Source organism: Stegodyphus dumicola, chromosome 9 (assembly GCF_044657685.1).
Source record: "Stegodyphus dumicola isolate Sdum_Otavi_A_Nest chromosome 9, ASM4465768v1".
Taxonomy (NCBI): Eukaryota; Metazoa; Arthropoda; class Arachnida; order Araneae; family Eresidae; genus Stegodyphus; species Stegodyphus dumicola.
In genome coordinates, this window is record NC_140776.1 from 174,642,948 (window position 1) to 174,658,405 (window position 15,458).

At 31.4% G+C, this 15,458-nt stretch overlaps 1 protein-coding gene across 2 annotated transcripts in view; it reads left to right on the forward strand.

Annotated features, from left to right (window-relative positions):
* The first annotated feature begins 209 nt into the window (after positions 1 to 209).
* LOC118185374 (dachshund homolog 1-like) overlaps positions 210 to 15,458 on the forward strand; it is a 546,499-nt gene continuing 531,250 nt past the window's right edge. For both annotated transcript variants that reach the window (XM_085824377.1, XM_085824378.1), the window contains exon 1: positions 210 to 1,074. In XM_085824377.1, coding sequence (XP_085680503.1) covers positions 341 to 1,074 — 734 coding nt within the window. In that variant the 5' untranslated portion in view covers positions 210 to 340. The remainder of the gene's footprint in view (positions 1,075 to 15,458) is intronic.

The following is a 15,458-nucleotide window of genomic DNA, read 5'->3' on the forward strand; positions in this document are numbered from 1 at the left end:
AGGGAAGAATACGACTGGGAAAGAAAAGAAAAGACAGAACAAAAACACTCCGGCTAACTAGAATTATGAGCGCAGTTCGCGTGTCCATGACGTCACAACCCCGCAGTCCGCCCCTCGCGTCTCGCTATTGGAGGCAAATCCCGTCCGGAGGTTGAACCGATCGTCCTTTCCCCCGCGCACCCCCGAACCGCGTGAACAACGCACACTCGCACTCGACCAGCGGGCGTAGTTTGTTTGGGGAGCAGAGTCGTTTTCCACGCGGTGGCTCTCTCTTCGGAGATCTCGGACACGTGCTGCAAGAATCTTTGGCGCGGTCATTTCAGGCAAACTAAAAATAGGCATGGATGTCGGTCCGGGGATACCATCCCCGACCACAGGTATGACGTCACCGAGGTCACTCCAGACGCCTCCCAATTTGGACAATATGACTTTAGCAGGGGGCGAAGCTAACCCCCCTTCAAACGGTGGTGTCGTCAGCCCCAAGCAACATGTTGCTGGACTCTCGCAGATGGGTTCACCCGGGTCCTCTCTGGGGCGCAGTTCATCGGTCAGTCCACCGGGTCCGGCCTTGTCACTAGTGACAAGTAAACCTTACCAACCTTCTTCTTCTCAACCAAATGGAGGAGTGCCGCCGAATCTTCCGCGATCTTGCGGACAGGGTCTCATGCCTCAACAGCACCACTCTGTTGGGCATCCACAGATGGGGCATGCTCCCCTGGGTTACCACCGATCACTACATCCCTCATCATCTCCCCCAGGAATCGCAGCTGATATGACGACGAATGACTGCCGACTAATAGACTACAGAGGCGCGAAGATTGCCGCGTTTCTGGTTCACGGGGACTACTTGTTGTGTCTGCCTCAGGCCTTCGAACTCTTTTTGAAACACCTCGTAGGAGGGCTGCACACCGTCTACACAAAGCTCAAACGACTGGACATTACGCCCATTGTCTGCAACGTCGAGCAAGTTCGGATTCTGAGAGGTCTGGGGGCGATACAGCCTGGCGTGAATCGGTGCAAGCTTCTGTCTTGCAAGGACTTTGACGCCCTATACAAAGACTGCACCACTGCCAGGTAGGTGTCTGATCTGTGTTCTTCTATAAGACATAATGATATCTTTCATGTTTCCTTCCCAATTTAGAGTGTTATAATCTTTTAATTTTCCTCTTTGGTATGCGTCAATAAAATATTAACTTTTTTTTTTTAATGCAGTCCATGCTTGATCTGGGAGCCATTGAATAATTCAGCAAGTTTGTGTTACCTGAAAAATATCCCTGTTACTATTTCGTTTTAAAAACTTATGAAAAGAAATCATCATTATAATAAAAAATCATTGTAATAATTAAATCATCATTGTAATAATCTCAGGTAATTTTGTAATAATATACATTACAGGCAGCATAGTTAAACAATATACTTATGTTGAGACTTTCAGTTGACGTAAATATGAAACTTAATTTTCAGAAATATTACATTGATATGATCTCGAAAAATGTATGAAAATTAAACATTTTACTGCGCATATTGCTTTTGGGGTGAGTGAAGAATATCGGCTAAAAAGCATAGATGCTCAAAACAAAAGCTTTTTGCTGATAGTGGGTAAAAATATACAAAAGTAATGTTTTTATACACTGTCTCCTTTATACTTATTATTGTAAACCCATTATTAGTCGTTTATACATTTCTGAAATTGTTCAAAAAATTTGCTGTTTGAAATATTTCTTTTAATTAAAAAGTTTAAAATGAAGAACAAAGTATCCTGTTCTATATTTAACCTCAGGATTATATGTATATTAATATTATACTTAACCGTAATGCAGCTTTAGAATATACTTTTAAAAATTTAATATATCAATATGTTTACTAACTAATTGATGGTTAGAAATAGCTAGCTGAGCAATAAATTGGGTAGTTAAACTGAGTTTCGAAAAACGTGGTATTTCTTCATAAACTGAGCAATCCTCGTAAGTTTTGATGCAGTTGTTCATAAGCTGATGCAATTTTGGAATTTGGCGAATCTGAATTGCATTTGATATTTGTAAAACAAATGCATTGCAACAAATAAGAAATGAATTTTACCAACAGGTATTTAACTTTAAAAACTTCTTATACTACAGACGGAAATAAACTGGTCTATAAACATATATTAATATATTTTAATTTAAAAACATTTGAAATTTAAGTTCTTATGAGCTATAGATTGGAAAAGATTAAATTAGAGTCTTTCTGTGTTTGAAACTGAGAGAGATGTTACACAATATGCATCCTGTTAATTCCTGATATTACTTAGCTTGTGTTTTTTCTTCTTTCTTTTTTTTTTTTTAGATATTGTTAATACCGCATTTTTTTTAAACACACTGTGAGGAAATTTAAAAATATATAGGGTACTGTTGAAATCTGACTATCAAACTTTTTTTATAAATTGTTGTTTTATTTATAAAACAACAGTGCAAGAATTTATCATGCTCAAAACACGGTTTAATTATTTTTCTTTTATAATGCTCAAATAGAATAGAAATCCCATAGTTCCAAGTTCAAATAAAAATAAAAATTTCTACCTGTGCTGGAAAAAGTGTAATTCTGAAAGCAGAACAATTTATTATGAGAATATGTGACGAAAACGTTTTACATTTCAGTGGGAATTTCAATAAAATTTAGTTATTAATTTTGCCTTTCTGCGAAAATTAGAATTAGTATATTACAACGTTACAGGAAAATGAGTTTTTAAAACTAAAAAAAAATTTTTTTAAATTAGTTATTAAAAAGAATTTTTAGAAAGTGTTATTATTATGTTGTTATACCTATATTTACTTACAAAGAAAATAAATTACGGAAATACTAAATCTCATAGTTAAAAAAATTTCTGGAGTAATTAATAATAATATATATAGCCTGTGCGTAGGTAGCATAATAAGAAACTAGAGATGTGTTTTATTAGTGATAGCGTTTAATCATTTATTCTTAAAAGGAAAAGAAACAGTACAGCAAATACAATGGCTCACAAAAGTGTTCGTACGCTTACGAGTTTTAGTGAAATATTGCTTTATTCATTAAAAAATTAATATTTTATAATAAAAATTCTTTAATAATATCTATAAATTTCTCTTAGCAAAACTACATTAATTTTTTATGAACATATTAAAACTTTTTTTTGGAAAATCAATAATTAAAAAGTAACAGAAAAGTTACCTCACAGAAGTCTTCGTACGCTTTAAAGAAATCTGCATATATTAGTGAACAGTGTCGTAGTTCTGTCAGTTAGTATTCTGTAGTATATCCTGCAGTATTTGTAACAGTTTTCAAACGTCTGGGATTGAAACGTCTGAGATATTACAGAAAAAACAGTTTTTTTCTGTAATATCTACATCAATGTTCCTCCATTCTTCCATCATTACTGTTTTTTTGTTTGGTTTTTGTTTCAATGTTGTGTCTGCGTACTGCAACCTCTAATTCTCTCCAAATGTGGTCTGTTAGGTTTAAATCTGGTTACTGACATGGTCAGAACTTGTGGACAATTATAAACACCCAAAAGCCGAACGTTGAGGGCAGTGTGCTTAGATCGTTACCCTGATAAAAAAAATAAAATTGTTTCCAGTATGCAAATTTTAGGCGAATAATTTTAAATTATCTTTAAAATATTTAAATAAAGAGCATGGTTGGTTCATGCTGCCATCAATGAATACTAAATTATTTAATTCTGATGCTAACATGCACCTTCACACTAAAACACCTCCACCGCCATGCTTTACTGTTCCAACCAAGGTCTTGGAATTTCCAAAAAATGCTCTTCGAGCAGAGCGTCCATGTAATTAACTGATCTGAGCATTCGTCGAACAGTTTTAAGTGAAACTGAAAGAGAAAATTTTTCAGTAAATTCTGCAGAAATCTTTACAGCACTCAAACGTGGATTTTTCGCAGATTTTCTAACTATAAATCTCTGATTACGTTGAGTCACGTTGATTCCTCTTTTCCGAAAAACCTTTTCTTACTTTATTTTGGATACGGTTTTTCTTCTTTAGAGCATCCTATCATGTATTGCACTGTAGAATGTTATAAATTTACTAATTTAGCGATATCCCAAATCGAGTTTCCCTCCTTGTAATAAAAAAATCATCAATTTTCGAATGCTGTTCTTTGCTTCGTTACGACTACGAGACATTTTTAAACATTAAATAAAATATAACGAAGTAAGCAAATAAAAGATCAGGTCAAACAATCTTTTAAACGTCAGAAAAATGAAAAAAATAAGTGGTAGACTATAATTTTATTTATGAAATTATACGAAAATATTTCGATGTACGGTCATTTTGTGGCTTGTTTTATCAATGCCTCTTTACATTTTCAATTTTGAGAAACAAAAATAAGTCAGTATTAAAAATGAAAAAGTTTGGTTTTATTCAAAATCACATGGAGATGATATAAAAAATATTGGGCTTTGTATTCAAATTCAGATTACAGAACCTTTCCTGCAAATTATTAAAGCGTCCGAACACTTTTGTGAGATACTGTACATTTTAAAAAGAATTCTTGGAGTCGTGGAATATTCCAGTTATCAAAAACTAAACTTTTACATTGTTTTCATGTTGCCAGATTTTACATCTAATAGAATAACATAACAAATCCACAACAACAAAAATGCGACGGGAAAAAGCTCCGTCGGCCAAACGATAAAGTTTCAAGTACGAAACATAGCCTTTATTTTCATCAACATTCTTAAAGTTTCAAATTAGAGGCAAACTTTGCGCGAATAGCAAAAGTCTGGCTTCGTTTACAAAGAATTCAATAGTACTATCTGTTCAGTTTAATAAGATCGGTAAATGTGGTAAAATAATTCGGAATAGAAAGGCTAATTTAAATAACGAAATACCTTCGTAATTTTTTTCTACTTTTACACTTCCACTGTAAATTTAGAAAATTCGGACATAAGAGGATTACATCAAATAAAAAGTTCATCTTTTTTTATGCTAGTTACTGTCATATGAAATGTAATTTATAGCGGAGAATTTAATGGGAAATTAAGCTGTTTGCTCAATTTTCAATAAAAGAATTATTTCAGTTTTTAGTTACATATATACAATGGAGATACTAATTCTTAAAGCATATGTAATAAATTTGAAAATATTTTCGGAAACATTTTATTCCTGATTAATTTCCCCCATTTTCCTTTTGAAGCTTAGTGTCTGAATAAGCTTTTAATTGAAAGAGCAGTATTTTGCAATTTTATTTATCATTGTAACGAAAAAAGGGTTATAACTATTGAAATTAAGAATTAAAATTATTTGTGCTTTGAATGAAGTAATGAAGTGCAGCATAATTTTTCTAATCTCCATCAACACCCAGTTTTTTTTAAGAATTTAATATTTCTTTCATATACGTATAAAGAAAATAAACTAGACACAGTGAATTCATCTATTAGCAATACTACTATTTAATAATAATAATACTAAGGAAAAATTTTAGAGAATTCTGATAAGAGATTGTATTTTGAAGCTGAATTCTCAAAAGGAAAGTGTATCATTTTTCTTTTCTCTTAGCTAATCAATATCACTTGTACTTACAAAATTTTAAATAAATAATAATGTAAGAATATTCTGGAGTTAAATTTTATGTTTCAATGATAACTTTTCATAAATATATTTATACTAACGGTTATGTATAAAACAAAGTTTTAATAAGAGCATACTTATGGGCAATATTACAAAGTCTGTTAACCGTAGGAGTGTTATGGAATTGGCGCTAAAATTTCAAAATTTTTCAAAATGTTATGCATAAGTGCAATTTTTAGCCCAAAAGGTATGTTAGTTCCAAATGGGACATCACTCTCGAAACGGTTTTTTGCATCGAAGCACTTACACTTTTCAAATTGTTGCCAGCAAATATTGCCTCCCTATATTATATTTAAAGAAATTAAATAATGAAGCATTTGCATGAATGTATGCATGTTTCTCGCATTATGAAAGAATAACTGTACCTAGAGGCATCCAGTTTTGAATAACGTAGGCCTCCACCTGAACACGAACACCTAAAAGCCCGAATTTTGAAATTGTTTTATTATCTACCTTATATTTTGTAAACATTTAACGAATTTTTGATTAACAAAGTTAACGATTTCAAAGCGAGCAGTGGCAGCACTGTACGGACTAAAACACTGTTATCTCCAGCGCGCGAGACTGTTTATCAGAAATTCTAAAGATATGCTGTTTTTAAATATTTTGTGATTTTGCTATTGAAGCGAATTTTTATGTGATAAGCGCCAAGAATGTGATATTTAATAAATAAAATAAACACACAAATGTTAATAACAAAAGGAGAAAAAAAGTTTTGGAAAAACATCTTAGTAAGTAAACTCAACATTGATATGATGAATTTAGAAAAAAACTAAAAAATGTGGGCCAAAACTTCACGCTGCGTCGGGAATTCTAAACGTATGCTGCTAAGTTGCTTTTAAAATTTTCGCAATTTTGTCGTTCAATTGTATATGGCTTAACTGCGAAGAAAATGATGCTTAATAATAAAGCTAAAAAGATTTTTAAAAATGGGTCAGTGCGAGTGAGTGTAGACTGTAGAATGGTAGACCGCGACCTCAGCGAAAGCGTAAAAGGCACTAAGATTAATACGAAAATGGGAGATAGAAAGTTTGAGCTTTCTTCTAATACTCCACTATATATAGCACGAGCTGTTTCTAGTATCGTTGTATATTTCTTAAGAGTATATTTATATTTCTTATGTAAGAACATTTTGTTTTTCTTCCTTAAAAAACGAATTAACATTTTTGTCTTCCTAGGGCTAATATAAAATAAGTTTAAAGGGAAAAATTAAGTGATAGTTGGAATTTGAAATCAAATTTCTCTCGCTTTTAAATTATTGGAAAACTCGTATGACCGCTACTCGTATATTTTTAAATCAAGTAATTCCTTGGCTCTGCTTGATTTACTTCACGAAAAAGAGCATTTATTGTTAGGAAATACTTACAAAAAGTGACAGTTTATAATTTTTTTAAGAATGAAAAAAATATTATTCTTAAAAACTAAAATTAATATTAACAATAACACAAAATATTTTTGACATAATCCAGCTTCCCTTCATTATTGCATAAATTTGGATGGAAAAAATTATAAAAATTAACAAAAAATGCAAGGAATTGTAAGAACAATCTGAAACATTTAATTTATATATTTATTATTCTTATAAATATAATAATAATAATAATAATAATAACTGTGTAATATCTGACAAGAATTTCTTTCGGTTCTTTAGTGCTCATCTAGTAGTATCAAGTCTCATCCATTCGGATCAAAATTTTCTCACCTGATTTTGAAATATATTCAGATTTACACTGTGTATCCTAGCCATCTTTCCAATACAGATTACTTATTAAAAATGGGAGTTCTGAAAACTGTTACGAGTAAACGTTACGAGCTTCGAACTCAATTCTGTTGATATTGAAAATGACACAGCCTTTTCTTTACTCCGATAGTGAGTTGTGAAAACAGGCATATTTAGCTCCTCTTTCCCCGAAATAAACGATGTCATACTAGTTGAAAAAAGGTGGAATTACCATCTATCGATACGTACATTAAATTACTAGTTTTCCGAAACTTGACTGCTAAGCTTCAAAATATTAGCTAGATAGGTAAAAGTACAATGAGTTTCATGGATAGGTAAGAATACTATTTTTTTTTTAATTCTTCAAAAATCTTAACTACCAGTTACCGAAATTTTGTGGGGCCACCAGCGGCCGAGCGGTAATATTGCTGAACACTGGTAATTCGACCTGGAATCGGGCTGGCTTCATATTTTGTTTCCGTTGTTTACCCCATGGGTAACGTGAATACAAGTCAGTTTTCCTTAAAAAGCCCTAACTAAACAGAAATTTTGTGTCTCGATATGATATCTGAGAATTTGCTGCATTAATCATATTTCGTTACTAATTGAAAACACTGTTGATTAATGTCTACAACAGTTCCTTTATTATTAAAACATTTTACCTGCAAACTTACGTTCAGTCTAATTTTTTACACTGTTATGTTAAAAATATACATTTTGCTTTTATTCCACCTTTTGATAAAGATGTAAAGTTTAATTTAATGCTTGACTTTACTTACTTGTTTCTCAAAAGACTTCATTAGTTTTTTACTTTTAGAACTTTTATTCTTAAATATTAATTTCTAAGGGTGCCACTTTATTGGTATTTCTTTTTACTTTTGGTTTTGACTTTTGCCCTTGCCTGCATTGAATGACGAAACACGAATTGAATGATTGGAGAATTAGGTTTAGAGGCAACTTTCCCTTGATAAGTCTGTCTCCTGCCTACTCAACAGTCATTCACTTATGCATTTTAAAAAATTGTTTGGTTTAATTTTAATTTTAATTTGCTAAATTAGTGAATTTGTTTTCATGGATTGATTTTGCACTTGGTTTGCTTATGCTTCTGAATTTAAATGATATTGTAGATTAGTTCAAGAATTAAATCTTTTATATGTTTACACATTTTTAAAATTTTTCAAAAATTATTTTGGCTTTTTTTTCTTTATTTTGGCTTTTAATTTGCTTTTCCAATTTATACGTGTTTGTTAAAATTTAAAAATTTAAATTCGTTTAAGTTTGAAACTTCCGATACAAAAGAATCTCCTTTCCCCTACGCAAAGAACCTTCAAACAATTTCTTTGAAATGAGGCTGAGTTCGCTTAGACTGAGAAGGTTAAGACGTTAGAAATTTCTCCTTGCTATTTTAATTTTTAGGAAAAATGTTACACGAAAACTTTGTGTTAATTATCCATAAAATATCCAACGAAAAAGTTAACTACTTAAGTTTGGGTATGGATGTTGTCAGATTTATTTTCTATGCAATGCAAATGCACGTTAACTTCTCTTATAAAGTTTTTCTCTGAAGGTATCTCTCCTTCAAGCAAAATGGCTGAGGTGAGGTAGTTTTCTTTCCTTAATTAGTTAACATAATTATTTATGACAAAAACTGCTTTCTCGTATGAATTCTGATTTCAGATAGTTTTAGATGCTCATCATATTGAATTATTATCCCAGAGGAGTGTTAGACCCAAAGGCTTATTAGTCTCAAACCGGCATTTTGCGTCGTTTTACTTTTTGCGCAAGTTCACCTTTCAAATTGTTGCCACCAAATATTATGGCCCTGTGTTATATTTAAAGAAACTAAATAATGAAGACTCTGCAGGAATGCATGAATGTTTCTCGCATTGAGAAAAAACAACGGTACCTAGAGACATCAAATTTTGAATAACGTATTCCTCCAGCCGAACATGGGCACTTGGAAGCCCGAATTTTGAATTTCGAATTTGTTTTATTATCTAGCTCATATTTTGTAAAACTTTAACGAATTTTTAATTAACAAACTCAACGATTTCGAAGCGAGCAATAGCAACACAGAATGGAAAAATAAATATCTCCAGCGCGCGAGACTATGTATCGGAAATTGCTGCTGAAAAGATATGCTGCTTTTAAATATTTTGTGATATTGCTGTTAAATTCAATTTTATGCTGTTTAAGTGCGAAGAACATGATATTTAATAAATAAAGGTAACACACGAAACGTTAAAAAAACGCTTTTTTGGAAGTAATATAAAATCTGAAAGCTTTCAGTTATTTAATTTTTTTAAACTTTTGTCCTTAAAATTAATAAACTACTGTTATAATATTAATTTGAAGATCCTGTGCATTGAAATTTAAATTTATACCAAAATATTAACATATTTATTAATAACGGAATATCATTACTTGCATGAAAAACGACTTCGATTATATCTATACTACACATATATTGAAACTGCGTAATGTGGAGCAACTCATAACAAATATTCGAGTTGAACGTGGAGGTGATTTTTTTGGGGGGGGGGAATAAGGAATCTAATCTATAACTCTCAATTTTTCAACTCTCAAGGATCTTTATTAAGTAAAGCGTGTTCCAGATCTGATTAACTTTCTTCTCAGTTCTTAGTTAACAGCTCATGTGACTTTAAAACTACGAATAAAATATAATTAAGTATGTTGTTAATATAAAGCATAGTACAGAACGTAGCTTTATAGCAGTATAAGAGTATAACAATATAAAAGTATAACAATATAATATTATTATATAAGGATTTTATTGAAATCTTCATTAAGTTGTGAATAATTCTAAAATTAACTCAATTAGATATTTTGCACATTGTACATCGATTTCATATTATATGATACTCCGCATTTTATATTTTGGTATACTTTAATATATTTCTATTTTTATAAACGAAGTTGTGTGGTGTAGCATCTCATAAGACAGTGTGAGATGTCGTTTGTAAATGTTTAATTTCCTGCAAGCTGTAGTGGGTAAAAATACCACCGTAACTATTAAGAACTATCAGAAAATGAAAGAAGAGTGTATTTTAAATTTAAAGAAAATGCTTTGTTTATCTTAACTTTGAAAAATAAAAAAGTATAAAAGAACAGCGTTATTTATGGGATAGCTCAATATTTCCCAATTATAATCTTGCTTTCGCTGAAATATATGAAAATGTTTCCAAGAGATATGTTGATTTCAGATTGCTTATTATTTACATTAATAAGACTTTTGTTGTTATGATATAAAAAACCTGGTTCTTCCTAAAGCATAGCAGATAGTTATTTTGGTCAAGGCTGATTCTACGTTTGGCCTAAAAATAAACAGTTCTGTTTCTAATGTTAAAAATATATAGTATATAAATATTTTTATTTAAAAACTTTTATGTGAATCTAAAAATAGATATTCAATTAAGTAACCTAAATGTTAGGTTTGATATCATCACACAAATAGACATATATGTACATTAAACATATTTCCTGGAAATCAGGTTTCTGTATCGGAAAAACCTTCCATAATTTGCCGATAAAAATTGCGGAATGCCATCATTACTGAATAACTGGTAGTTGGAAGTTAAGATTCTGCGAAGTTAAGAAATTTATTGATTTACTAAAATTACTAAAATTCGGTACGAAGTATTTAGTAAAATTTAAAAAATTCTCCATGTATAGTGTGGCGGTGTTGTGAAAGTAATATGTTGATAGTCTTGGATTTTTTTTTTAATTGAAAATTATAAATTCCTTGTGAACCACATAGTATTTATTATGCAAGACTTACAAGACTTACAGAGGTAAGTAAAAGTACAAACAAATACAACAACACAACACAAAATAAAATAAACTTACAAATTCACAGATGACACTTAAGAGATAAATTTACAGATATTCGTAAGAGATAAATTTACAGATATTCGTAAGAGATAAATTAACAGATCGTAAGAAATAAATTTACAGATAGCCTTGGATTTGGAACCTGGTTATATCATGTACGTTTGTGTGTCTAGTGACTAGAATAGGGACATTTAAAATTCATCCATCTGAAAGAAAGACTTTTCCAAAGAGGTTGGGAGATTCATTTAATTTGTTTCATCAGTTATTTTATGTTTTCAGTCTTTACTGTCACATTTCTCTTTCCATATTGCAGCCAGCATGCAAATTAGTTCGCGTGTATATAAGTGACAGTTTAAGATTGTTTAGTCATAGTGCGTTTCTCCTCTTGGAAGCCACATTAGACTTGCTATTTTAAGATAAGAGTTACAATTTTCGGTGTTGCATTTACATTTGCTGATAGTGGAATTCACGGTGAATTTCAGAGCCAACTTCGAGTAAGTTACTTTGTGTAGCCTTTGGTTATTAGTTATTTAAATTTAGCTTTAAATATGAATTTCTGCTTTGAGTTTCTCACCAGAAATGCTGGTAGATTTGCAAACACCTGGAGTGCTTTCTGTTCATCTCATTGAGTTTAAAATAAAGTGTGTTATATAGACCCTTTCCAAGTCTGTGTTATATTTTCGGACATAGCAATAAATCTCTTTGCGTCTGTCAAAGGTTTGGTCACAGTTTACGGTAGTGAAAGACTTTAAATCTTACAAGATTTCCAAAGAGGAAATTGGTGTGCAAAATCCTTGACTATGGTCTGCTACAGCGTTCATAAACAGAATAATAATAGAGTTGAGCAAAATGTACTGTCAACTACTGGCGCTTAAATTCTATATTGCTAACGACAGACTCACATCCTGATTCATTTTCGATAATTTAGAATCTGACCATAATATGGAGTTGGTGTTGAGACTGTTCTCACATTTTTAGACAACTTTGCTTTGCTATAAAAAATACTCGTCTGCTTATTAACTTTTATTTGAACTCCAACTATATTTTTGAAAGTATAAGCTATCTGCAACTGAACAATTTTGCTTTCATGCAAAATGTCGTTTTAGAGAAGCAGTGGATGGAAGGCTTTGTTTCTACTCTTTCCGAAGAAAATTATTTTACCTATATATTGAAAAACTCTGTAAAAGCCATGGTTTTTCTCTATCTAAAGCTAAGCTAGGCAATATTTTCAGCAAGAAAGGGGGGAGAAGTCAAAGTTTGGCTTCAAGTCGAAAAATTGTTCCAAAAACATATCGAAGGTAAAACGGAATATTTCGAACTCTTTAATGTTAAAAGAAAATCCGCAAAGTCAAAGGACAGTTGCAAAATCATTAAAATACTCCGTGGTCAACTATAAACAACGTAATTAATGGTGATTTGAATTAAAAAAAAAACGAAAAAAGCATAAATATGCATCGTCTTTTACTAGGACATATTGCCGAACGCAAAACGTGCTGCAAAATTCTTTATGAAAGACATTTATCCGGATAAAAATGTTACCACAATAGACTAATCTTGTATTAATTTAAAAAATTGAAATGAAAAAAGATCTACGTATCACTGAAAAGGAGAAACAGTCTTAAATCATTGGCTTAAAGAATCTGAAGACATTTTTTCAAAGGGATTTATGACTGCTGCTAGTTTTTCATTTATCGTCAAATTAAAAACAAAGAGAGTGGAGAAAAATGTTAAGATCAAACTCCATATATTATCAGAAACACATTTTATACCCTATTTTCAAATATGAAATATCTTGTCTTTACCCGCAGTGTCATCAATCAGTAGAACTGCATCAAGACAAAACAAACAGACAAACGTCAAAACCACCGTTAATTCCCTGAAAAAAAGAAAAAAAAAAAAAAAGCATTGAACAAGGCACGAGTATCTAGGCCATACCTTTCACCCATAAATCAACCATATCCCTATAAAATTTCCTGATATATCTATAATCCATGGATTTTTGCGCTTTTGGATGTTTAAAAAGCATATTGTTCAAACGTCGACCTATAAACTTCCTTGGATTTGGAAAGCTGTTCAAGAAGAATGGGATAAAATAACTTTTCCAGTACTGTCAAAAGCTTTATTGGATTGGTAAATTACGGTGTAGAAAAACAGTGAAGAATAAGGGTTATCATATAGAACATTTATATCCCAAAAACGTTCATTGTATTTTATTAAATACAATAAAAGTCGTCTAAAAGTGTGTGAGCAGACTTACAAGAACAATTTATACATAGTTAATTTTTCATTGCCGTTCAATATAATTTTTCAGTATAATTGCCAGCGATATTGCTGTACTTTTTTTTTTCAGAAGATGTATTCAGCATTTGAAACACTCGTGACCAACATGATTCTATCTTCTGAAGACTTTATCTAATCTGGTTTAAATTCCATTCTATTCGCTTCCGGTAATCCCTGCCTTAAGACATAAAATATTAAAGCTTTATTGCGCTTGAAAAAGCTAGGAAGATTGAGATGACATCTTGAAGACAGTTTAAGAACAACTGACTATTGGTGGAAAAACGATTTTCGCGAGCATTACAAACAATAAATCCATCTTATGAAGAAATGCATCAACAGTTTCCACAGTTATACCGTAAAGTTGAAAAATTAAACTTTCAGAAAGAGGATAAAATTACAAACTGTTTTTTTTTTCTGTAACATTAAACGAAATTACTGATATGCCTTGCAATTTTCCATATAAGACACCTTTGAGCACATGCAACATGTCTTTACTCTTGCATCATTTCGTACGAATTTGGAAACTGCGTTTAAGAGTTTTAGAGAACAATGGATGAAATGGTCAAAATCAGTTTAGGTCTGATTAAAAATATTCATTTCTGTAAAAGTCTTACATTTGAAAATATCTTTAATTTCCAAACTTCTTTCAATTTTGAGAATATACAAAGTCAAGAAGACAACATATTCCTTATATTCTCTTAGCATGCATTTTGCATTCTATTCTAAATATTTAAATCGCGCAACAACTTGAAAAAGCAATAACATTTCTCCAAATTAACCTTCTTTTAAATTTACGAGGATTTCTTCTTTTACTTTCCGTTCGAAACATTCATCACTTCTTTTGCGGTTAATTTCCTTTTCAGTGACAAATCATTTTTTAAAAGCAGCGCCCACGAAATACGTTACTGTCGATTAACATAAGCTGGCACGGAGACGGTGTATTAGGAGTTTACTACATTTGCGATTGTGATTGATGATCGTAGTCAGTCCCTCAGAGGATGGAACATCTCAATTGGACCCAGTTCTCTGTCTTTTGTTCCTCTCAATTCCTACCCAGGAAAACGAACCTTACAAGCTCAACTCGAGCCAGATATCCTTTGTAACAAATCCTTCTTGGATAGGCGTAAGAAGAAACCGAATAGGTCTAATTTGGGTCGATTCTTCATTTAAATCATTGAGAAGCAAAATAGTTTAGAATTATCAGCGCACAAGTTAAACTGTTTCGTGAAATTATTTACGTTATTTGAACTTTCTCATCGATACCTTTCTGATGATGTATCTTTCATTGCCTTTTTCATTTTATATAATATACTGTACAATGAACGGCCGATTATTTATGTTAATAAATGCTCTCGTTTATTTACGGGAACCATGGGAAATCCAGAAAAGACACTGTATAAAAGTGAATTCTTTAGCGGTTTTAAAGGAATGGCATATAATATATTATTTAAGATTAGGGTTACCATATTACAGGAAAAATAAACCAAAGCTCTTTCAAACAAATTTATTTATATGTTGAGAAAGTCTACGATTTTTAAGTTAGATAGGTTTCACTTAGATAAACTGCATGTGAACAAAAAAGCAAAAGCAAAGTAATAATAAATAAAAAAAGAAGCTAAGAAACTTTATCAACAGCATAGTCAAATCTCTGATAAAAAGATGTGTATGCTTCTGCAGTATATTTGTAATGAAGATGTAGATAATACCATGACGTGTTATTGAAATTACGCTGTAAACCCAAAATAAATTTTATTAGTAAAAGAATTACTTTGATTTCATAGCCTTCGCCCCTTTTACAACGATTTAATAATTCTTATGCTTCAGCTCTCATTATCATTCATTTGAAAATCTTACACTATCTTCCAGGATAGAGCCCCGGACGTAATTTCAAATCCATGATTATACGGTCAGTTGTTGACGGGTAGTCTAATATAATATAATTTATATAAACAGTTTTTTCTTTCAAAAAAGCCTATGTTGAGATGATTTTGTACAATATT